Source organism: Poecilia reticulata, chromosome 8 (assembly GCF_904066995.2).
Source record: "Poecilia reticulata chromosome 8, P_reticulata-male-v2, whole genome shotgun sequence".
Lineage (NCBI taxonomy): Eukaryota > Metazoa > Chordata > Actinopteri > Cyprinodontiformes > Poeciliidae > Poecilia > Poecilia reticulata.
The window spans coordinates 23,249,358-23,273,715 of record NC_088837.1 but is presented as its reverse complement, the minus strand read 5'-3'; the positions used below and the strand labels follow the sequence as shown (position 1 = coordinate 23,273,715).

Here is a 24,358-nt window from a genome sequence, read left to right as displayed (position 1 = left end):
TCTTGAGCAGGACCCAAAATCACAATAAAAGATTTCTGATGTGTGAAAATAAAAGTTTATGTTTGGCAAATAACTTTTTATGTTCACAAGACAAAAATTAGTTATTTAATTAAAAAGTTTTTTAAACAAAATGATTTGCTTTTTAAAAAAGAAATCATTACAATTCCAAAAGTTTTGATTACAATTTTATTTTACTTAACTGAAGTTAGTTTTTGTTTCCATTGAATAATTTTGAAACAAATTTAACTTCATACTCTGTGAACCAGACCCTAAACTTTCTTAAAGTCTGGGTTGAGTTTTTTCCCCTTCATTAATGTCACTTTTATTGCATACATTATATTTATCATGGTAATTCAGGGTGAGTTATTTTTAATTCTAAATGAATATCCTTGTTGGACTTTTATTTAAGTGTTATTCTCCTTCAAGATACATTTACCTAACGCCAGAATAAATGCAATGTACATTATGCAGCAAAGGAAATTAGAAGATCGGACATATATCCATTATGGAGATGATCGGTTTAGGACGGGCGATGTGCCCTTATTGCATAAGCGATACTGAAGAATGACTGTTATCATTAAAGATACAGGGGAGAAGCTTTTTAGTTATCTAGCTTTGCTAGCAAAGTTGTTAGCTAGCAGTTAGCTAATAGCACAACAACAGCCTAATGTCTGTATGATAAAAATACTGAATCAATAGATAAGAACAGTTTTTCCTCACCTGGCTGTCTCCTCCCCTCAGTAGTTCTTCAGAGAAAGACAGACGCAGAGGCCTGTCAGTGTCTGTTGTATTTCATTACCTCTTTGCTTAAACCGCGACTCAGTGCTGGAGGCAAGGAGCAAAAGGGGCAGGTGCTCAAGCACCACCAGCCCCCCTCTCTGCACGTGCCTGTCGGGTAGATTTTAAGTTTCAATCTTACTTGTAGGGGGAACTGATACATCTCAGTTCATAATTATCCAAATTAGTTTGGTCGTTCCACTGAACCGAAACTAGCAACTTCTCCAAAATCGATTCCATTCCGCAATGAGTTTTAGAGTCCTCAGCTGGGCTGCAAGTCTCAGCAAGAATCACATCCAACTTGCGTCTGTCCACACCAACAGTCTGAGTGTTCGCTAGTTCGGTCAAGTCCGACACAAATTTGTCAAGAAACCAGTAATCCCCAAGATCCAAACAGCAGAAATCTTGGTGTCATGAATAAATCCAGGCTGAATCCCGCCGGGTGTGTCCCGTCAGGACAAGAGGGCTCTCCTGTGCCCAGTCTTCTCATCGAAAATTTGATTAATTGCATTGAGAGATCGGTTGACCAGATCCATAATTTGTAGATCTGGAGGATGTGCAAAGAATGTTTTCAAAAATATAGGAAAAGACAGCATCCTGATTAATAGAATCACGTTGCATGTTTTTAAGAACAGCTGGACAAAGATCCAAAGAAAAAAGATCCGACATCTCAAGTTCAGACTGGAGCTGCTTCCAGCTGTAGGAGCCGTTACACTGGGAGCTGGTTTCCCTTTTTCTGTTCAAACAGGTGGAACGTGCAATAAATATATATTATTGTAGCGTGAAGAACGGGACGTAACAGGTCGTTTGTTTCCATTCAGCTTCTGAGTTCAACTCACAATGACATGTAAGACGTTTGCTGCAAACTTACAGCACATGATGCTCAGCATTCAAGGACTGAAGGCATTTGGTCGAAACTTTCAGATACAAAACGCCTCAATAATCCAGGAGCTCCTGATAATTTATTTCTATATTTGAGAGACAAACAGGATCCATTACAATAATGAAACCCAATCTTCATTTTCAGTGTTTGTAAAAAAAATTCTATGTTCTTTTCATCTAAAATAAAACCAGGATATTTATAATTACTGACTAACTCCATTTGTGCACAGTGGGAAGCAACAGAGTTGGGAGAAAACCGTTGTTTCGTCTTATCCATGTTCAAAACCAGCTTCAGACACGTAATGAGTTTGAGATACTCTTTGTTGTTTTTAATTGTATACAAAATAAAATCTTTCTACTAAACATTTGCTGAAGATGTAAAAAGTTACATCAGATGACCACAAATTCTTCATTGACACAAAACAAAACCAAAGATGTGCATTAAACCAAAACACCAAGCAGAACTTTCGTTATGAAGCAACAACCACATATTTGGTGCCAATTCAGTTTCCACTTTACTTAAAGACGCAACAGACAGAAGAACCTGCAGAACGTGAGAAAGGTAAGAAATTATTCACCTTTTTATTTATTTTTATTGCTAAGAAAAACTGATTTAGCCAAAATAGAAGAATTGTTGGATTCTAATCTTGTTAGAAATCCATCATAATGTGCACAAAATTGATCTTTTGAGAGCCAAATAAGCTCTTCTTATTACTTATACATTTTTAATGTGCTCTAAGGATCCATCAAACAAAAGGAGACAAAATAAATAATTTTCAGTTCAGTTTATTTCTATTGCACCAAATCACAACATGTTATCTCTAAGGAATTTACAAAACAAAAAACAAAAATCATATTTTTATGTTAAAGTAAAAAGTTATTTGAGAACGTTCAGTTTAGTTATCTCAGCCGAAGCCAAAGGAATCACAGCTAAACAGATTGTAGCTTCAATAAAGAGTTAAATAAAGAAACAAAGTTAAAAGTTTAATTAACTTCACCGAGTTGATATTGAAGCGTTCAGTTTGTCCTGCAGCAGAGAAAACCAGGAAAACCTTTAATAAGCTGATTATTAAAGACTTTATGTGTTAATTTAGCAAGGAGTCAATGAAGAGAAGCTAAAATAGGAGAAATTTTAATTTGGCTGCTCTTTCTGGGATTCACATAATGAAAGACACATTCATTACATAACAATTACAAACTTAATATTAGAAACACATTTATAGTTTTATATAAATATGCATTTATTCATAAATCATCAGACTTTCAGTGTTCAGTTATGCCACAAGAACAGATCAGTGCATTACTGCAAGAGAAAGCAAAAAAATCTGTATAATTAAGCTTTATTAGAAACAGCATATTAATTCATAAATGTACATTTATAAAACTATATATTAAAAATAATTAAGCAGTTCTTGTTTAAAAGCTCTGAGATTTGTTATATTTAAAACTATCAACATGGGGAGAGGGTTTGATGAAAGTATCTTTGACATTGTACCAAAATAGTTCTGCCAAAAACATGCGAGTTAAATGACAGGAAGGTGAATGACGTTTGTCACAATTGTCAGAAACTGAGGCAAAAAGTTGTGACAAGTTTTGGGGATATTCACCCTGAAGAAAACTGTAAACTGTACGAGTGAAAGCTGGGCAGACCGAACTTGTATGAATGTTCTAAGACCATTATTCCACCAGTCCTCTCCAAAATTTAGACCCAGTTCAAGTTCCCAAGCTGCCTTAACTTTGGTAATGTGTGAGGAGTCAAAAGACAGAATTTCATTGTAAACCTTTACAGATATATGAGTTTTGAAGAGGATCAGCTCAGACACATCTCCCACTACAAGTTCGGTGGTTTGGAAGGAAAAGTGGGAAACAAACCTTTGGCACAGAGTCTAATTTAAAGGTATAGATGAGAAGAAGGGAGATTAAATTGTAATGAAAGGTCTGCAGCACTGCTAAAAATACCTTCTTTGTAAAAATCATTAAAACATGTCAGCCCTTTATCACCCCACGATGAAAATGTTGGATCTGTGAGCGCGGCTGAAACAGATAATTCTTCAATAATGTCATGATGTGTTGTGGTAGACCCAAAAGCAGCAGGTAAAGACGTGGGTGTGGTTTAGAAAATTCAATTAACAAAATCAGAGTCCAGCTTATAAAAATGAACATCCAAGGGAAACACAAAACAAACCAAAGAAAATCCAAAACTGAGACACGAAGAGATACTAAGGAGCACGAGGGGAACGACGAGCAGGAAACCGGACGGACTGGCGAGTTGAGACTGGGACAGAGGAGCTTAAATACTGGGAGGTAGTAAATGGGAAAATGGACTTAACTAGATGAGAAAGAGGAGCTTTGCTGAGGGGCGGGGAGAAGATGGCGCAGGGAAGCTAAGGAGATATACTGGAGAAAAAACGGGGAGGAAACACTAGAGAGCTGAAAATACATCTAAAACTAAACACTAATACTAAAGACCTGGTAAAGTGAAAGACAAAAATACACAAGGAAAACATAAATAAACCTAAACAGAAAGGCTGGTCTAACTGGGGATGTAGAGCTACGGTGACTAGAAGGACTAAATAAAGACATAACTCAACTAGAATCGCTAAAGGAGGATGGACAGATTCAGGCAAAAGACTAACTAAACCTAAAGTGACAAAATAAGAAAACTAGAAACACTACTGGGGAAAGCTAGAAGTGCTTAAGAAACAACTGGAACTACTAAGAAAAGTAAACCTAAACTTCGACAAGAATAATTGAACCTGCGGCGATTAAAATAACTAAGAAATAAACATTACTAGAAACTCTACAGGAAAACCGAAATAAGGAACTAGAAGGCTTAAATAAAACTATCACTAAAGAAAGCTCGACATAGACTCAGACATACAAGAATAACAGAAACTAAAGAGTAAATCTAGAAACTCTATGAAGGGCCTCTAACTGAGATCCATAGATCTAAACTAAAATTACATGTTGTGGATGTGTTCTGCACAATAACACAGTAGGAAGTTTGGAAGTGACTGAATCCACCACTGAATTTACATCTATGAAGTTTGGACTTGTAGATTCTGGGTTTGTTGTTTTTTTATGTCGGCCCCTGAAGTTGAACATGTTGTGGTTTTCAGTGTGCAGGTGCTCCAGCGCCCTCTAGTGTCTGTCTGTGCACATCGCTGCCAGAGGCCCAATCCTGCATAGAGGATGGAATATATAGCAGAAAATGATTTAATACAGTTTTTTCTTTTGTTTTTTACAGAATGGCACGAAAAGCAATTCAGATGGTAAGTGTGGCTCTCGGCGCCGTCGGGCTGATTGGAGTCATCATCTGCTGCTCCCTGCCTGAGTGGATTGTGGGATATGGGGATGATAAGGTAACCAAAAGGCATTTATGGTTAAAATTAGAATGATAGTTATGATTGATTAACTCTTATGTTTTTTTATCAACAACTATTTTATGTGTTGTTGTATAAATTAAGCAAAATGTCTTTATAACAACTGTTATAAAAATGTTGTACATATGAAACATAATATTGACTTTGCAGTTTTATGTCTCATCATAAACTTACAGATTCCTGACATCATCTCTTCTTTTCTAAACTGTTTAAAGACTCAGTGATATTAATTTATATAAACTTCTGGTTTGGATGGAAGTTTAAAAAGATTCTACAAAAAAAACCCCCAAAAAACTTATTTTGACATTTAGTAAAAAGAAATTAATTTGATTTTTCTATCAGATTTAATATCATACAGCATGTTTAATAAATGAATGTAAATATCTGTTTCTCTGTGTTTGGATGGATAGGAAGTTCATACAGGTCTGTGGATGGCGTGTGTGAAGCAGGGATCTGGACCGCGGGTGTGTAAAACGTTTGACTCCCAGGCATACCCTGACATTCAGGCCTGCAGGGCCATGACCATCATCAGCTGCCTCCTCTGTGGTCTCAGCCTCCTCCTCCTGATCTTTGGTTCCGACTTCACCCCATGTGTTCAGAACCAAGACGCCAAACCCAAAATGATAAAGGCAGCCGCAGTGGGCCTGCTGCTGGCTGGCCTGCTGGTGATCATCCCGGTCAGATGGTTTTCAAATAATATTGGAAACGCACCAGAGGGATTGACGCTGGGAGCGAGCATCTTTATCGGCTATATAGCTGGTGTGCTGATGATCCTGTCTGGACTTCTGCTCTGCTACTTAAGCAGATCCAGATCCAGCAGCTATCACCAGCTTCAGAGCTAGGCTGTAATGGGAGGGACTGGTGTCCAACAGACGGGCAGACAAGGAGATGATTTGGTAAAACCTGGGAAGATGAAGTGAAATGATAATTTCTGTACTATTACCATTTACTGTTGGAAGCCATGTATTCTGTAACACATCTTTTATTTTTCTTTGGCAACATTCACAGTATTTTCTTAAAATCTCTGTTAAAATTAAACTTCATGAAGATCATGAGCAGAAAAATAATTTAAAAAAACATAAATATCTGAATGCAGGAAATTTTGATTTCAGTGATATTTTGATGCATTTTTAAAATTTGCTTATTAAATCAATTTTATGTTTTTTCATGTTTCTTAATTCCACTTTAAAAACCAGTCAACATAATTACCAACCAGATTTGCTTCAATTTCATGATGTTTCTCAGTTTTCTGCTTTACTTTCTATTGATAAAACATTTACTGTAACTATTTAGGTTTTTGTACAATAATAACAGATCATTATCTTTGATCAGATACAGATGTGATTGGAAAAATAAATAAGATGAATCAAAAAATGAAAAGGTTTTTTTCCTACAAACATAAAAAATGTAAGCAACATTCAGAAAAAAATTACTTCAGCTGTTTGATTCTTCATTTTTGACTCCCATGCAAAATATTGCCCTTCCTTGGGCTGACACCTTATCGTGGTGGAGGGGTGTGAGTGTCCCAATGATCCTAGGAGCTATGCTGTCTGGGGCTTTATGCCCCTGGTAGGGTCACCCAAGGCAGACAGGTCCAGGTGAGGAACCAGACGAAGCGCAGCCCGAAGACCCTTATGATGAGTAATAACATTGGACTTGGTTTTCCCTCGCCCGGACGCGGGTCACCGGGGCCCCACTCTGGAGCCTGGAGGTGGGGCACGATGGCGAGCGCCTGGTGGCCAGGCTTTTACCCACGGAGCCCGGCTGGGCTCAGCCCAAAGAGGAGACGTGGGTCCCCCTTCCAATGGGCTCACCACCTGTTGGAGGGGCCAAAGGGGTCGGGTGCGTTGTGTTACGGGTGGCAACCAAGGGAGGGGACTCTGGCGGTCTGATCCTCGGCTGCAGAAGCTGGCTCTTGGGACGTGGAACGTCACCTCTCTGGTGGGAAAGGAACCGGAGCTAGTGTGCGAGGCTGAGAGGTTCTGGCTAGAAATAGTCGGCCTCACCTTGACGCATGGCTCTGGTTCTGGAACCAGTCTCCTTGAGAGGGGCTGGACGTACTTCCACTCTAGAGTTGCCCACGGTGAGAGGCGCCGGGCTGGAGTGGGCATACTTGTTGCCCCCCATCTGGGTGCCTGTACGTTGGGGTTTACCCCGGTGAACGAGAGGGTAGCCTCCCTCCGCCTGCGGGTGGGGGGACGGGTTCAAACTGTTGTTTGTGCTTACTGGCCGAACAGCAGTTCAGATTACCCACCCTTCTTGGAGTCCTTAGAGGGGGTACTGGAGAGTGCTCCTCCTGGGGACTCTCTTGTTCTACTGGGGGACTTCAACGCTCACGTGGGCAATGACAGTGAGACCTGGAGGGGCGTAGTTGGGAGGAACGGCCCCCCCGATCTGAACTCAAGTGGTGTTCTGTTGTTGGACTTCTGTGCTCGTCACGGATTGTCCATCACGAACACCATGTTCAGGCATAAGGGTATCCATTATGCCTGAACCAGGGCGTCCTGGTGCACTTGGCACCAGGACGCCCTAGACCGCAGTTCGATGATTGACTTTGTCATCGTCTCATCGGATCTGCGGCCGTATGTCTTGGACACTCGGGTGAAGAGAGGTGCGGAGCTGTCCACTGACCACTACCTGGTGGTGAGTTGGCTCCGGTGGTGGGGGAGGAAGCCGGTCAGACCTGGCAGGCCCAAACGTGTAGTGAGGGTCTGCTGGGAATGTCTGGCAGAGTCCCCTGTGAGACGAAGCTTTAACTCCCATCTCCGACAGAACTTCGAACACGTTCCGGGGGAGGTGGGGGACATTGAGTCTGAGTGGACCATGTTCCGTACCTCCATTGCCAAGGCGGCTTATCAGAGCTGCGGCTGCAAGGTTGTTGGTGCCTGTCGCAGTGGCAACCCTCGAACCTGTTGGTGGACAACTTCGGTGAGGGATGCTGTCAAGCTGAAGAAGGAGTCCTATCGGGCCTTTTTGGCCTGTGGGACTCCAGAAGCAGCTGATGGGTACCAGCGGGAGAAGCGGCATGCTGCTCGGGTTGTCGCTGAGGCAAAAACTCGGGCATGGGAGGAGTTTGGCTCTGGGTTGGGCTCTTCAATCTGTGGGGCTGAGGTCGCCGAGGTGGTCAAAAAGCTCCTTGGTGGCAGGGCCCCGGGGGTGGATGAGATCCGCCCGGAGTTCCTTAAGGCTCTGGAAGTTGTAGGGTTGTGTTGGCTCACGCGACTCTGCAATATCGCATGGACATTAGGGGCAGTTCCCCTGGATTGGCAGACTGGGGTGGTGGTCCCCAGCCTGCCACACAAGGCAGACAGGTCCAGGTGAGGAACCAGACGAAGCGCAGCCCAAGACCCTTATGATGAGTAATAACATCATAAGATCCCCTGTTCAAAAAGGGGGACCGGAGGGTGTGCTCCAATTACAGGAGGGTCACACTCTTAAGCCTCCCTGGTAAGGTCTATTCAGGGGTCCTGGAGAGGAGGGTCCGTCGGATAGTCGAACCTCGGATTCAGGAAGAGCAGTGTGGTTTTCGTCCTGGTCGTGGAACACTGGACCAGCTCTAGACCCTCAGCAGGGTCCTAGAGGGTTCTGGGAGTTCGCCCAACCAGTCTACATGTGTTTTGTGGACTTGGAGAAGGCGTTCAACCGTGTCTCTAGGGGGGCCGTGTGAGGGGTTCTCCGGGAGTATGGGGTACCGGGCCCTTTGATACGGGCTGTCAGGTCCCTGTATGACCGGTGTCAGAGTCTGGTCCACATTGCCGGTAGTAAGTCGGGCTCGTTTCCGGTGAGAGTTGGACTCCGCCAAGGCTGCTCTTTGTCACCGATTCTGTTCATTACTTTCATGGACAGAATTTCTAGGCGCAGCCGAGGTGTTGAGGGGATCCGTTTTGGTGGCCTTAGGATCGCATCTCTACTTTTTGCGGATGATATGGTCCTGTTGGCTTCATCAGATCGTGATCCGCAGCTCTTGCTGGAGCGGTTCGCAGCCGAGAGTGAAGCGGCCGGGATGAGGCTAAGCGCCTCCAAATCCGAGGCCGTGGTCTTGAGCCGGAAAAGGGTAGAGCGCCTTCTCCGGGTCAGGGGGGTCGTTCTGCCTCAAGTGGAGGAGTTTAAGTATCTGGGGATCTTGTTCACGAATGAGGGAAGAAGGGAGCGGGAGATCGACAGGCGGATTGGGGCAGCGTCTACTGTGAAGCGGGCGCTGTACCGGTGCGTCGTGGTGAAAAGAGAGTTGAGACAAAAAGCGAAGCTCTCGATTTACCGGTCGATCTACGTTCCCACCCTCATCTATGGCCATGAGCTTTGGGTCATGACCGAAAGAACGAGATCCCGGATACAAGCTGCCGAAATGGGTTTCCTCCGCAGGGTGGCTGGGCTCTCCCTTAGAGATAGGGTGAGAAGCTCGGTCATCCGGGAGGGACTCAGAGTAGAGCCGCTGCTCCTCCACGTTGAGAGGACCCAGTTGAGGCTCGGGCATCTGGTCAGGACGCCTCCTGGACGCCTCCCTGGTGAGGTTTTCCGGGCATGTCCTACCGGGAGGAGGCCTCGGGGAAGACCCAGGACACGCTGGAGGGACGATGTCTCGGCTGGCCTGGGAACGCCTTGGGATTCCTGGAGGAGCTGGAAGAAGTGGCTGGGGAGAGGGAAGTCTGGGCCTCCCTTCTGAAGCTGCTGCCCCCGCGATCCGACCCCGGATAAGCGGAAGAAGATGGATGGATGGATGGATGGATGGATGGATGGATGGATGGATGGATGGATGGATGGATGGATGGATGGATGGATGGATGGATGGATGGATGGATGGATGGATGGATGGATGGATGGATGGATGGATGGATGGATGGATGGATGCAAAATATTGATTTACAAAATGATGCCCATCCTTCACATATAGTGCTCCAGTCTGACTTCTTTATCTTTGAGTTTTTCTTCTGTATTTTGTAAACAAAAGAAAAGGTTTGGCTGATTTTTTACAACTACTTCTGTTGATGAGTTTTTCTTCCCTTTGTTAAACTTTAATATCTCAGTTTAAATAAAAAAGATCCTAGAATCTTCACAAGCTGTTTATTCATTCCAGCATTTTGGTTTCACCAGATTTTAGACAAAATAAAAACTTTGCACTTAAAGTTCACCAAACATGAAGCTTTTCTGGATGATCTGAGGATTTATTGGACGGATGTTGGGTCGTGGTTTTAGTGATGCAGCTGAAGGAGAAAATGCAAATGATTTATGTTTATTAATAGTTCTTGAAAGAAGCATCCAATGTTGTTCTGCTTTATGAATGCGATATTTACCAATGAGCATCAATAGTTGTATAAAATGTATTATATCTTCATTATTTAAAAAAACTATCAAGTCTCTCATCAAAGGTAATATTTACCCTAATTTCACCTGCAGAAAAAGTACAAAATATTGAATTGGTTCTGCTTTTTATAGTTTTTTAATTATTTAGCCATATATATTATTACCTAGAGGTTGGAGTCCTTGTCAAACGATGTTTTTGACTAAAATCCCTGAGGGTTAGAATCCCATCTAAACGACGTTTAACTGAAGTCCTAAAAGGGGTTTTAATGTTTTTATCTTTTTTAATCTGTTTCAAAATCTCTTTCTCTTTCTCACTGTTTATTCAATGCCACATGCTGTTTTTATTTTAATTATGTAAAGCACTTTGAAATGCCCTGCTGCTGAAATGTGCTATCCAAATAAAATTTGATTGATTGATTGATTGATTGACTGATTATAAATAGTCTCTGATCAATATAAACTATAATAACCCATTACTGTACAGGGCTTTTTCCGGAAAACTTGCTCAGCCCGGCGGTCCACCGTGTTTTTGTATTAAAAGATGTTAAGGTGACAGGAAATTTAAAAATATCACTCGGTAATCATATGTTTCATTGGCAGTGAAACACTATTTACACCCACAACTAGTCTTAAAAACAACAAATCAAAATATACAATGAAAATGAATATCAATGATTTGCACTTCTGTTTAATCCAAATTAAGTCAGCGGCTCCATCAGGTCCCTCAGGTCTTCAGGGGCCCCATAAATGCTAATATTTTAACACAAACCACAGATACTTGAATGTAACATTTGTTTATTGAGATTATCAATGCTGTTAAATCTGATTCAGTTTCAGCATACATAAATTAAAATATTTTAAATTGTTTAACATTTAAATGTAAGCTTTTAAGGAGCTGGCAAGTTTACTTTGTAAAAGTTCAAAGAACAATTTTTATAGTTAGATTGTTTTGTTACCATAGCAACACTGATGCTGTGAGTTTAATCTTTATGTTTTGTTCACAAATACAATTTAGTAAACTACAAGTATAACTGATTGCTTTTTAGGTTGGCCATTAAACTACTTCCCCCTCTCTCAGATTAAATCCAACACATCTGTTAGAGGTGCTGATGTTTTTAGGAACAAAAGGGGCCAATAAATCAAATTCTGCTCCAGGCCTCACACAGTCTTGGACCGGCCCTGTAATCTGCTGCACTGTGTAGAGACGCGCAACAAACAGGGGATTTAATTCAATTTCATTCAAATTTAATTCAATGCTGCTAATGTGGCTTTAGTAGCTCTTTCATTTCGTGCCTGTTGAGGTTTTAATAAGAGTCACAGAAACTATTCTGTGTGATGCTGTCAGGTCGATATGAACCAGACTCTCTGAGGAATGTTTCCAGTACCTTCTTGAAACTGTCATGAAGGTTTAAGGTGGTTCTGAAGCCAAAAGGGGGTCCAACCCAGCAAGGTGTACCTAATAAAGTGACCGGTGAGTGTAACCACAAGTTTAAAACAAATTTTAAAACAGTTTTAAAGCAATGGCACTGATTAATAGAATCACGTTGCATGTTTTTAAGAACAGCTGGAAAAAAAACATCCGACATCTCAAGTTCAGACTGGAGCTGCTTCCAGCTGTAGGAGCCGTTACACTGGGAGCTGGTTTCCCTTTTTCTGTTCAAACAGGCGGAGCGTGCAATAAATATATATTATTGTAGCGTGAAGAACGGGACGTAACAGGTCGTTTGTTTCCATTCAGCTTCTGAGTTCAACTCACAATGACATGTAAGACGTTTGCTGCAAACTTACAGCACATGATGCTCAGCATTCAAGGACTGAAGGCATTTGGTCGAAGCTTTCAGATACAAAACGCCTCAATAATCCAGGAGCTCCTGATAATTTATTTCTATATCTGAGAGACAAACAGGATCCATTACAATAATGAAACCCAATCTTTATTTCAGTGTTTGTAAAAAATGTACTATGTGCTTTTTAAAAGAAATCTCTTTATCTAAAATAAAACCAGGATATTTATACTTACTGACAAACTGCATTTGTGCACAGAGAGCAGTGGGAAGCAACAGAGGAACCTCTGGTAGTTTGAGAGAAAACCATCGTTTTGTCTTATCCATGTTCAAAACCATCTTCAGAGAATTAAATGAGTTTGAGATACTCTGTTGTTTTATTTGACAAAATCTAATCATTATCATTACCAAAACCCCATCCATGCACCACATCACTCCTGTCCTGCAAAGACTCCATTGGCTGCCCACCAAGTTCCGCATAGAATACAAAATTCTTCTGTACACTTTCAAGGCCCTTTACAATCTCTCCCCATCATATCTTTCAAATCTTATTCATGTTGCCATTCCCTCTCGCTCCCTCAGATCATCCTCCTCTATCCATTTCACTGTCCCCTCTGCCCGTCTCACCACCATGGGGAGCAGAGCTTTCAGTCGCTCTGCTCCCCAACTATGGAACTCATTACCTTAGAAACATAAAGTCATTATCAAATTTTAAAACCGAACTCAAAACACACCTTTTTAGATCTGCCTTTTCCACATGACACAATTGGTTTGCCTGATTTTACATAGATTTTATATAGATACATTGTTTTGTTTTATTTATTTCTATCTATTTTTAATTGTTATATTTTATTTGTGTCTGTCACTATTTTTTACTCTTGTACGGTGTCCTTGAGTGCCAGAAAGGCGCCTTTGAAATAAAATGTATTATTATTATTATTATAATAGATGTCAAAAGTTACATCCTGTTATTAGCTTAGATGAGCACAAACTCTTCATTGACAAATCAGAATCACAGATGTGCAAAAAATAAAGCAGAACTTCCGTTATGAAGCAACAATCACATCTTTGGTGTCAGTTCACACAGTTTCCACTTTAAAGTCACAACAGACAGAAGAACCTGCAGAACACAAGAAAGGTGAGAAGTTATTTGCCTTTTTATTTATTTTTATTGCTAAGAAAAACTGATTTAGCTAAAATAGAAGAATTGTTGGATTCTATTCTTGTTAGAAATCCATCATAATGTGCACAAAATTAACCTTTTGAGAACCAAATTTAGCTTTTTCAAAAATATTTTATACATTTTTAATGTGCTCTTTAGATTTACTATACTGAAGGGAACAATAGAAATTACTTTCAGTTCCGTTTATTTATATTGTGGCAATTCACAATACATAATTTCTAAGGAATTTACAAAGCAAAAACAAAAAAAATAATTTTCTATGTTAAAGAAAAGTAAAAAGTTAGTCGCAGGAAAGCGAGAACATTTAGTTAATAGCAGCATTAACTAAATGTCAATGCTGCTATTAACGTTTAATGACAAACTGATGAGAGGAATCGCAAATAGACTGTAGCTTCAAGAAAAAGCTAAAAATAAAGAAACAAAGTTAAAAGGAGACGAGTGATTATTAAAGAGTCAGATACTCTGATGTGTGATGGAGCTGGTTATTAAACCCTCTGTGTTAATTAAATCGTGTATTTGCTTGTTGCGTTTTCTCTCAATAAGATAAGCAAATACACCCTGGTCTGTTTTGTCACAAAGGTCAATTTAAAGTTTCAAATCTTTACACATTTAAAGAGCCTCAGTCAAAACGTGTTCATTCTTAATTCTGGTGTCAAAACCTGATTGGAAATCGATTTATTCCCTGCATGTTTATGTTTGAGTCAGGTTGAGCTGGACCTGCAGATAAAAACGGCCCTTTGTTAACCAGACAGCCGGTCACGTTAACGGAATGTTTTCCGTATTTGACCGGAAACATTTTAAAGCAGTCCTTCATTTTGGCACTTGACTGCACATTTCAGACTTTACGCACAGAGTTAATCGCAGAAGCAACTGAAATCAATCAATCAATAAATCCTTTCTGAATATCATCTCATGGACTCTGAACTAAATGCGTCTTTCTGACCGGAGCTGACAGCCTGTTGAAGAGTTATGGACCGGAGGCTTTGGAGCGTCTGTTTAGGAAGCGCATTCAAAACCTTTGGTTGAAATGGCGCTTTAAATTCTAGTCTCCATTACAGAGCAGAGAAAACTGAAGAGATGTTCTGTTAATCCATTTACAGTCTAAACAGAGGAGCCGACAGTTTATCTTGGAAATAATTAAAGGTGCAGAAGTTCATCAGACCGTAACAAGCGCAGTGCGCAGCACTTTGCGGACCCAGCGCTATCTGCTCAACTCAACTCGCCCTGCGGTTTGAACACATGCAGCAGGAAGACGTGACCCTCCCGAGGCCTTAGCCACGATCAGGATGTAACTCTGTCCGTTTCGGGGAAGCGAAACCACATTCTGATAATAATAATTATGTATTTGGAACAATGAGAGCAAAACGAGCTGCTCTGTTTTTGGTTAGATGTTTTTCTGAAGCTTTGGACCGAACCATGGAGCAAAACTGGAACCAATATGATGGTTTTAATTTTCACCAGAACTCCTGCTGCAGCGTTCTGGGTCAGATGAAGAATTTTAACTGTATTTTATGGACTTTCTGTCAGTAAACAAGTTCCAGCCTGGAAGTAACAAGTGGATGGACTGTTTTCTACGTCACTCATGGACAGGATATCTTTAATTTTAGCAATAACCCAGAAAGAAGAAAATCAAAGAAACCTGCTTAATATGAGATTTAAATAACAAGTCCTGGTCAAAAATAACTCAGAGGTTCTTTACTTTGTGACGAGATGCAGGAAAACAATCAGACATTTTGAGCCTCATGACACAAAGAAATCAAGCAGCAGTCATCATATCTCTGATCTAAAGTCTCTTTTCTCAGCCACGTTGCTCCAACCTGTTAAAATGCGGTTTGGTTTTACCCCAAAGTGAGGTTTTCCATTATACGCTCTGTTATGGTGAGCGCGGTGTGAGCGCTGCAGCTGTGGTCAACTGATGTGGTCAACTCTCCTCTGATGTTTGCAGCAACACTCAGCAATGGAGAACCTCAAGGTTCTGGTTCTGATGGACTCAAATACATCCAAAAACACAAAATCTTATCAGCTAATTTTAGTCTAGTACACGGTGCAAATAACTCAGTATAACATAAATAAGACAAAACTAACTTACAAGTAACTTTACAGCAACAGATATCAGCTTGTTGTAAGTCAATAATTTCCTAATATTGATGAAAAAGTTCTAGTTCCATCTGCAGATTAATTCACTGATAACGTGGAGAAATGTCTGATTATAGGTGAAGTAATAGGAGTCGGGCTTGGTAATGGAAATGAATCTGGCCGAGGCAGACCAGAACCGAACCGGTTAGTTAGTGGAAAAGCGCCATAACTGACCCATAACCAACAGAACGTAGTAAGAACTGGACCACAGAATATGACATCAACACCTGCAGGTGGTCAGTGAGACACATGACGGATATTATTCTCAGTTATAAATAATGATATTAACTACAAGCAGAACTGAAAACAAGATGGCTGCTGATATTATTTACATGTTAAAATAAATCTGATAATCACATCATAATTTTTAAACCCAGAAATTGTATTTTTATTGAGGTCATGATTGTCATGATTAGTGGTTTTGTTGTGAGGTGATGGAAGACGCAGGCAGACCAGGATGAAGATGAATGATGGTTTAATAAATAAATCCACAGGACAGAACAGGGAGCATCAAGGCGAGGAGACAAGAGACAAAGACAACAGGTGGAACTAAAGACACTGGGAGGGTAATCAGGGAATGAGACACAACTGGGATCAATCAACAGGGAAGACAGAGACTCACAGGGGAACAGAATAAACACAGAAAAACCTCAAAATAAATACACAGAAAACACAGATCACCACAATGAATGTTCAGTTTCACGTTAGTTTTTGTGCAGATGGAGGACAGTGAAAAGCTCATCATGTGGCTCGTTGAGAAAGTTTGATGCAGAAAGATTTTAAGTTTTCCTAGAAGCTAAATTTGAGTAAATGTAAAATGTTAACCTAAGTTTAGTTGTTTTTATGTAGGCAGCATGACAACATGTTGTGGTTTTGAGTTTGCAGGTGCTCCAGCGCCCTCTAGTGTCCATCTGTGCACATCGCTGCCAGAGGTCCAAACCTGCATTAGAGGAAGCCAAGAAGAAAACCCAAGAATATATCACAGAAAATGATTTAATTCCAGTTTTTTTCTTTTTCTTTTTTACAGAATGGAATCAAAAACAGTTCAGATGATATGTGTGGCTCTCAGCGCCGTCGGGCTGATTGCAGTCATCACCTGCTGCGCCCTGCCTGAGTGGGTTATAGGACATTATGGTGATCTGGTAATCATATGATCAAAATGCATTCTGTGGTTGACATTAGAATGATAGTTATGATTAGTTAGCTTTAAAGGTTTTTTTTATCAACCATTATTTTATGTCTTATTGTATAATTTAAGGGCTGCACAGTGGCGCAGTTGGTAGAGCTGTTGCCTTGCAGCAAGAAGGTTCTGGGTTTGATTCCAGGCCCCGGTCTTTCTGCAAGGAGTTTGCATGTTCTCCCTGTGAGTGGTGGGTTCTCTGGGTTCCTCCCACAGTCCAAAAACATGACTGTCAGGTTAACTGGTCTCTCTAAATTCTCCCTAGTTGTGAGTGCATGGTTGTCTGTCTCTGTGTTGCCCTGTGACAGACTGGTGACCCGTCCAGGATGTACCTCAGCTGGAGAGGCACGAGCACCTCCCAACCCCACTAGGGACAAGGGTGTACAGAAAATGGATGGATGGATGTATCATTTAAGCAGAATGTCTTTATAATAACATATGAACTTTGCAGTTTTATGCCTCATCAGAAACTTACTGACATCATCTCTTCTTTTTAAAACTGTTTAAATACTCAGTGATATTAATTCATATAAACTTCTGGTTTGGATGGGAGTTTAAAAAGATTCTCAGAAAGTAAATACATATTTTGACATTCAGTAAAAAGACAATTTGATTTTTCGATCTGATTTAATTTCATGGAACATGTTTAATAAAGTGCATATAAATATCTGTTTGTCTTTGGGTGGATAGGAAGTTCGTGTAGGTCTGTGGATGGTGTGTGTGAGGCGGGGAACCGGACCACAGGTGTGCCAAACGCTTGAAAGCATCGAGCAGATCTCACCGCTTCATTCCTTCCGGGCCGTGATCGTCTTTAGCTGCATGCTGGGTATTCTCAGCCTCCTCCTCCTGATCTTTGGTTCCGACTTCACCACATGTGTTCAGAACCAAGACACCAGGACCAAAATGATCCTGGCGGCCGGAGTGGACCTGATACTGGCCGGCCTGCTGGTGATCATCCTGGTCATCTTTGAGACAAATGAAATTAGAAATGCAACAGTGCGAGTGACAGCAGGAGCGAGCATCTATATCGGCTTCATAGCTGGTGTGATGATGATGCTGACTGGAGTTCTGCTCTGCTGCTTAATCAGACCCGGATCCAGCAGCTCTGGAGGAACCGCCAGCTTCTCCAGCAACAGAGTTTAAGATAAAAAAATTAATTTAGAGGCTTGATGTAAGGAACTGGTGTCCAACAGACAGTCAGACAAGGGAGATGATTTGGTAAAAACTGGGAAAACGACGTCAAATTATCATATCTACTTTTAACATTTAGTGTTAGAAGCCACGTACACTGTAAAACTTTTGACTTTTTCTTTTTCCCAGTATTTTTCTAAAAGTCTGTTAACATTTGACTTCACAAAGATCTTCAAGAAAAATATTTTAAAAGGCATGAATGTCATTTTTGCCTTTCAAAATAATTTCGCTGAATGCAGGAAAATTAGATTTCTCTGATATTTTTGATGCATTTTTTTGTTTGCTTATTAAAACTGTTTTATGTTTGTCATTTTTTCATTCTTTCTTGATTCCAGTTTAAAAACCAGTCAACATAATTACCAACCAGATTTGCTTCAACTTCATGATGTTTCTCAGTTTTCTGCTTTACTTTCTATTGATAAAACATTTATTGTAACTATTTCTGTTTTTGTACAACAATCACAAAAGATCATTATCTTTGATCAGATTCAGATGTGATTGGAAAATAAATTAATCAGAAAATTTTATTTCATATAAAAGCTTTTTGTTTTTCAAAAACATGAAAAGTTTAAGCAACTTACAAAAAACTTTACTTCAGCTGTTTGATTCTTCATCTCATATGTAAAATAATATTGTTTTACAAAATGATAAAGATCCTTCAGATAAAGTGATACCGTCTGATTTTATCTTATATTTCAGCTTTTGTTTCTGTATTTTTCATTTGTAAACAAGAAATTAAAATAAAAGTTTTTGCTGATTTTCCATAACTACTTTTGTGATTTAAGTGTCTTTGCTGATAACAGTCAGGCTGATCGGAGTATTTCACAAACTGCTGGGATTTTCCCACACAACCATCAGAGAATGGTTTGAAAAAGAGAAAGTGTCCAGTGAGCAGCAAATGCCTTGTTGATGCCAGAAGTCAGAGGAGAATGGGCCGACTGGTTGGAGCTGATAGAACGACATCAGTAACTCAAATCGTTACAGCCGAGGTCTGCAGAAGATCATCTCTGAACACGGTGAGCCTGGAGGGGCTACAGCAGCAGAAGACCAGACCGGGTGAAACTCCTGGCAGCTAAGAACAGGAAACTGAGGCTACGATCCACACAGACTCACCAAAACTGGACAGTAGAAGATGGAAAACGTTTCCTGGTCTGATGAGTCTGGATTTTTGCTGCGACATTCGGATGGTCGGGACAGAATTTGGCATCAACAACATGAAAGCCTGGATCCATCCTGCCTCGTTTGGTTCTGGTGCTGGGGATGCAGAGCCAGAACCAGAACCTGAGGGTTCTGGAAGGTTAATTCTGCAGCTGATCTTTAATGTATTGTGGTGCTAAACCGATCAGTGATTTATAAGCTAACAACAGTATTTTAAAGTCTATTCTCTGAGCTACAAGGAGCCGGTGTGTTATGGGCTCTAACTTCCTGGTTTTAGTCAGAACGTGAGCAGCAGCGTCTGGATCAGCTGCAGCTGTTTGATTTGTTGGACAGACCTGTGAAGACAGTAATCAATGCAGCTACAGATAAACGCAAATAAAGCTCGAGCATTGTTCTATGTGCTTTTTAAAACTCTTTATCCAACATAAAGATGTTTATATAATTACTGACAAGCTGCATTTGTGCACAGAGAGCAGTGGGAAGCAACAGAGGAACCTCTGGTAGTTTGAGAGAAAACCATCGTTTCATCTTATCCATGTTCAAAACCATCTTCAGAGAATTAAATGATTTTGAGATACTTTGTTTTTGTTTTTTTTTATCTTTCCACTAAATATTTGCTAAAGATGTCAAAACTTACACCCTGTTACTTTTAGGTTAGATGAGCACAGACTCTTCATTCAAGTGAAACAAAACCACAGGCGGCGCAAAAAATCAAGCGGGATTTCCGTTGTGAGGCAACAACCACCCCTTCAGTGCCGTTTTACAGTTTCCACTTTACTTAAAGACGCAACAGACAGAAGAACCTGCAGAACGTGAGAAGGGTAAGAAATTATTTGCCTTTTTTTATTTTTATTGCTAAGAAAAACTGATTTAGCTGAAATAGAAGAATTGTTGGATTCTAATCTTATAGAAATCCATCATAATGTGCACAAAATTAATCTTTTGAGAACTAAATAAGCTTTTCTTATTACTTGTACATTTTTAATGTGCTCTAAGGATACAGAAGGAGACAAAATAAATAATTTTCAGTTCAGTTTATTTCTATTGCACCAAGTCACAACACGTTATCTCTAAGGAATTTACAAAACAAAAAACAAAAATCATATTTTTATGTTAAAGTAAAAAGTCATTTGCAGGAGAGCGACAACGTTTAGTTTAGTTATCTCAGCTGAAGCCAAAGGAATCACCGCTAAACAGATTGTAGCTTCAATAAAGAGTTAAATAAAGAAACAAAGTTAAAAGTTTAATTAACTTCACCAAGTTGATATTGAAGCGTTTGGTTTGTCCTGCAGCAGAGAAAACCAGGAAAACCTTTAATAAGCCTATTATTAAAGACTTTATGTGTTAATTTAGCAGAGAGTCAATGAAGAGAAGCTAAAATAGGAGAAATATTAATTTGTTTATTTATTGGGCTTTTCTTCCTTGGGTTCACATCATTAAAACACATTCATTACACAAACATTTACACACTTAACATTAGAAACATTGGTAACACTTTATTTGAAGATGGACATGACACTGTCATAAACATGAATAAGCCTTCATGAATATTTATGACTGTGGTCATAAAGCGTCATTGGGTAAATTATGACACTTTTAATACAAAGTTGACATTATTTAAAATGTCTTTGTTATGATAACTTGACTTTAACCAAGAAATCATTACTGTTTAAACTTTACCTTTAACATAAAGATACCTATTTTTTAAAGTGCAATCAGTAATACTTTTATAACAAATTTATATCATTAATGATTTCTTTGTTAATGTCAAGTTGTCATAACAAAGACATTTTGAATAATGTAATAATGCATATTTTGTCGATATTTTTACAAGAATTGAAGCCCATATATTTTTTCAATCAAGTCGGAAATGGAGCAAAAATCAAACCACCTGTTACCAAGTCAAACTGCCTTTGTTGGAAATGTTTAGTTTAGAAACCTAGAATGCTGTGACATTTAAATTTGTAAAACTATATCTTAAAATAATTAAGCAGGTCTTGTTTAAAAGCTCTGAGATTTGCTAAATTTAAAACAGGTGAAGGAAGTGAGATTCACGTTTTCATTCTTTTAGAAATATGTTTTTTTGGAAGTAACAAGTGCATGGACTATGTTTTCTACGTCTCTCCTGGACAGGATATCTTTAATTTTAGCAATAACCCAGAAAGAAGGAAATCAAAGAAACCCGTTTAATATGAGATTTAAATAACAAGTCCTGGTCAAAAATAACTCAGAGGTTCTTTACTTTGTCACCAGATGCAGGAAAACAGTCAGACATTTTGAGCCTCATGGCAGAAAGAAATCAAGCAGCAGTCATCACATCTCTGATCTAAAGTCTCTTTTCTCTGCCACGTTGCTCCAACCTCTTAAAATGTGGTTTGATAGTGAGATAGATAGTGAGATTTTCCGTTGTACGCTCTGTTCATCAATGTGGTGAGCGCGACATGAGCGCTGCAGCTGTGGTCACCTCTCCTCTGATGTTTGCAGCAACACTCAGCAATAGAGCTAAAGTGGGATTTTATTGAGGTCATGAATGTTAAGTTTCACTTCAGTTTATGTGCAGATGGAGAAGGACAGAGAAAAACTCATCATGTGGCTCGTTGTGCAAGTTTGATACAGAAAATTTTATGTTATAAATTATGTCATGTTTTATGTAATAAAATGTTCTTGCAGATACATTTAAGTACATATAAAATGTAAACATAAGTTTAGTTTTTTTTATTAATATTTTACTAGGAGGAAAGGGGAAATAAGAACAGGATCTCTAACTGCTAATGTCACAGTGAGCCACATAGTGCAGCTTCTCTGTGACAAAAAGGAAAAGAGACGAGAACAAGAGATGCTGAGTGTACGGATGGAAAAAGGCTTACAATTTTTTATATAAGTGAACAGGAGAAAATATGTAAAAACCAAGTAAAAAGGTAATAAAATAAAAATAAGGGGAGAAAAACAAGGAACAAATATGTGAGGGGAGGCAGAGAGGTTGGCATCACTCAATCTGGGAGCAGAGACTGAAGAGAGTGAAAGAATGTCATGAAAGGCGCCATAGATTATAGAGTTTAGTGGAGATGCCTTTCACTGAATATCTAATCCTAATCCTGAATATCTAATCTCCAGTTTTAGAGGAATCAGATTTTAGAAGGGACATGGTGTCATTGAGCCACTGACCGTTAGATTATTTGTGAAGTCAGAGGGGGAAATGAGAAGAGCATTTAGAGAGGATGAGGAACACGACTGGATCTGTAACTTGCACAGAGATCCATAGACAGGGCCGTGCAGACACCTTTGGAGGGTCAGGGGCACATTGAACAAAAAACACAGTATAACAACATAGGAACAATCCATGTTAATCAATAATTTAACTGGATCCTACTATATTGTTGCCATGGGGACAATGCAAAGCAAATGTAACATATTTTCCCCAGCAGGTTTAATGTTTCTGTTTCTGTTGCTCTCAGTCGGCTGCTGAAGTTGAACATGTTGTGGTTTTCAGTGTGCAGGTGCTCCAGCGCCCTCTAGTGTCTGTCTGTGCACATCGTTGCCAGAGACCCAATCCTGCATAGAGGATGGAATATATAGCAGAAAATTATTTAATCCAGTTTTTAAATTTTTCTTTTTTACAGAATGGCACTAAAAACAGTTCAGATGATATTTGTGGTTCTCGGCGCCGTCGGGATGATTGGAGTCACCATCTGCTGCTCCCTGCCTGAGTGGTTTGTGGGACATGTTAGCGATATGGTAATAACATGACCAAAAGGCATTTATGGTTCAAATTAGCATGATAGTTATGATTAATTAACTTTTATGTTTTTTATCAGCTACTATTTTATGTGTTATTGTATAATTTAAGCAGAAAGTCTTTATAACAGCCGTTATTAAAATGTTGTACATATGAAACATAATACTGACTTTGCAGTTTTACATCTCATCATGAACTTACAGATTCCTGACATCATCTCTTCTTTTCTAAACTGTTTAAAGACTCAGTGATATTAATTTATATAAATTTCTGGTTTGGATGGGAGTTTAAAAATATTCTAAAAAAATAAACACAATTCTGACATTCAGTAAAAATAAATTAATTTGATTTTTCTGTTTGATTTAATGTCACACAGCATGTTTAATAAATGAATATAAATATCTGTTTCTCTGTGTTTGGATGGATAGGAATTTCATCGAGGTCTGTGGAAGACGTGTGTGACGTACAGAACTTCACCACATGTGTGCGGAACGATTCCTAACACCATGATATCTTCTGAAATTCATGCCTGGAGGGCCATGACCGTCATCAGCTGCCTCCTCTGTGGTCTCAGCCTCCTCCTCCTGATCTTTGGTTCCGACTTCACCCAATGTGTTCAGAACCAAGACACCAAACCCAAAATGATCAAGGCAGCCGCAGTGGGCCTGATACTGGCCGGCCTGTTGGTGATCATCCCGGTCAGCTGGGTGACACATATTTTTAGAAATGCACGAGAGGGAATGATGGTGGGAGCGAGCATCTATATCGGCTTCATAGCTGGTGTGATGATGATGCTGACTGGAGTTCTGCTCTGCTGCTTAATCAGATCCGGATCTAGCAGCTCTGGAGGAACCGTCAGCTTCTCCAGCAACAGAGTTTAAGATAAAAAAATTAATTTAGAGGCTTGATGTAAGGAACTGGTGTCCAATAGATAGTAAGACAAGGGATAAATTTAGGTAAAAACTGGGACGACGACGTCAAATCATAATTTATATACTTTTAACATTTGGTGTTGGCCTTTTAAAATAATTTTCCTGAATTCAGGAAAATTAGATTTCACTGATATTTTTGATGCATTTTTTTGTTTGCTTATTAAAACTGTTTTATGTTTGTTATTTTTTCATTCTTTCTTGATTCCAGTTTAAAAACCAGTCAACATAATTAGCAACTAAATTTGCTTCAGTTTCATGATGTTTCTCAGTTTTCTGCTTTACTTTCTATTGATAAAACATTTATTGTAACTTTTTCTGTTTTTGTACAATAATCACAACAAATTATTATCTTTGATCAGATTCAGATCCATCCATCCATTTTCTTGCACCCTTTTTCCCTCAGTGGGGTCGGGAGGGTTGCTGGTGCCCATCTCCAGCCAACGTTTCGGGTGAGAGGCGGGGTCACCCTGGACAGGTCGCCAGTCTGTTGCAGGGCAACACAGAGACACACAGGACACACACTCACACTCACACCTAGTGGCAATTTGGAGAGGCCAATTAACCTGACAGTCATGTTTTTGGACTGTGGGAGGAAACCAGAGTACCTGGAGAAAACCCACCATGTACAGGGAGAACATGCAAACTCCATGCAGAAAGACCCCAGGCTGGGAATCGAACCCAGAACCTTCTTGCTGCAAGGCAACAGCTCTACCAA

General features: G+C 39.8%; 3 protein-coding genes across 3 annotated transcripts; all 3 read left to right on the top strand.

The window, feature by feature from the left end:
- The first annotated feature begins 2,119 nt into the window (after positions 1 to 2,119).
- On the top strand, positions 2,120 to 6,449 carry LOC103468957 (claudin-4-like). The gene is made up of 3 exons (XM_008416374.3): positions 2,120 to 2,221; positions 4,907 to 5,021; positions 5,453 to 6,449. Exons 2-3 carry the CDS (start codon positions 4,908 to 4,910, stop codon positions 5,882 to 5,884), a joined length of 546 nt encoding a protein of 181 aa, XP_008414596.1. The 5' UTR covers positions 2,120 to 2,221; position 4,907; the 3' UTR covers positions 5,885 to 6,449.
- A 6,737-nt stretch (positions 6,450 to 13,186) lies between these two features.
- LOC103468958 (claudin-4-like) lies at positions 13,187 to 18,587 on the top strand. The gene is made up of 3 exons (XM_008416375.3): positions 13,187 to 13,265; positions 16,474 to 16,588; positions 17,317 to 18,587. Exons 2-3 carry the CDS (start codon positions 16,475 to 16,477, stop codon positions 17,767 to 17,769), a joined length of 567 nt encoding a protein of 188 aa, XP_008414597.1. The 5' UTR covers positions 13,187 to 13,265; position 16,474; the 3' UTR covers positions 17,770 to 18,587.
- A 1,109-nt stretch (positions 18,588 to 19,696) lies between these two features.
- Positions 19,697 to 23,822, top strand: LOC103468959 (claudin-4-like). The gene is made up of 3 exons (XM_017306086.2): positions 19,697 to 19,796; positions 22,596 to 22,710; positions 23,140 to 23,822. The coding sequence occupies exons 2-3, from the start codon at positions 22,597 to 22,599 to the stop codon at positions 23,590 to 23,592; spliced, it is 567 nt and encodes a 188-aa protein (XP_017161575.1). The 5' UTR covers positions 19,697 to 19,796; position 22,596; the 3' UTR covers positions 23,593 to 23,822.
- Positions 23,823 to 24,358: the final 536 nt, after the last annotated feature.

Excerpts from the sequence above, each read along its gene's own strand:
- LOC103468957 (XM_008416374.3), top strand. The coding sequence starts at position 4,908 with ATGGCACGAAAAGCAATTCAGATGGTAAGTGTGGCTCTCGGCGCCGTC. Across the intron at positions 5,022-5,452 it reads TGGGATATGGGGATGATAAG|GAAGTTCATACAGGTCTGTG; the intron begins GTAACCAAAAGG and ends TTGGATGGATAG.
- LOC103468958 (XM_008416375.3), top strand. The coding sequence starts at position 16,475 with ATGGAATCAAAAACAGTTCAGATGATATGTGTGGCTCTCAGCGCCGTC. Across the intron at positions 16,589-17,316 it reads TAGGACATTATGGTGATCTG|GAAGTTCGTGTAGGTCTGTG; the intron begins GTAATCATATGA and ends TTGGGTGGATAG.
- LOC103468959 (XM_017306086.2), top strand. The coding sequence starts at position 22,597 with ATGGCACTAAAAACAGTTCAGATGATATTTGTGGTTCTCGGCGCCGTC. Across the intron at positions 22,711-23,139 it reads TGGGACATGTTAGCGATATG|GAATTTCATCGAGGTCTGTG; the intron begins GTAATAACATGA and ends TTGGATGGATAG.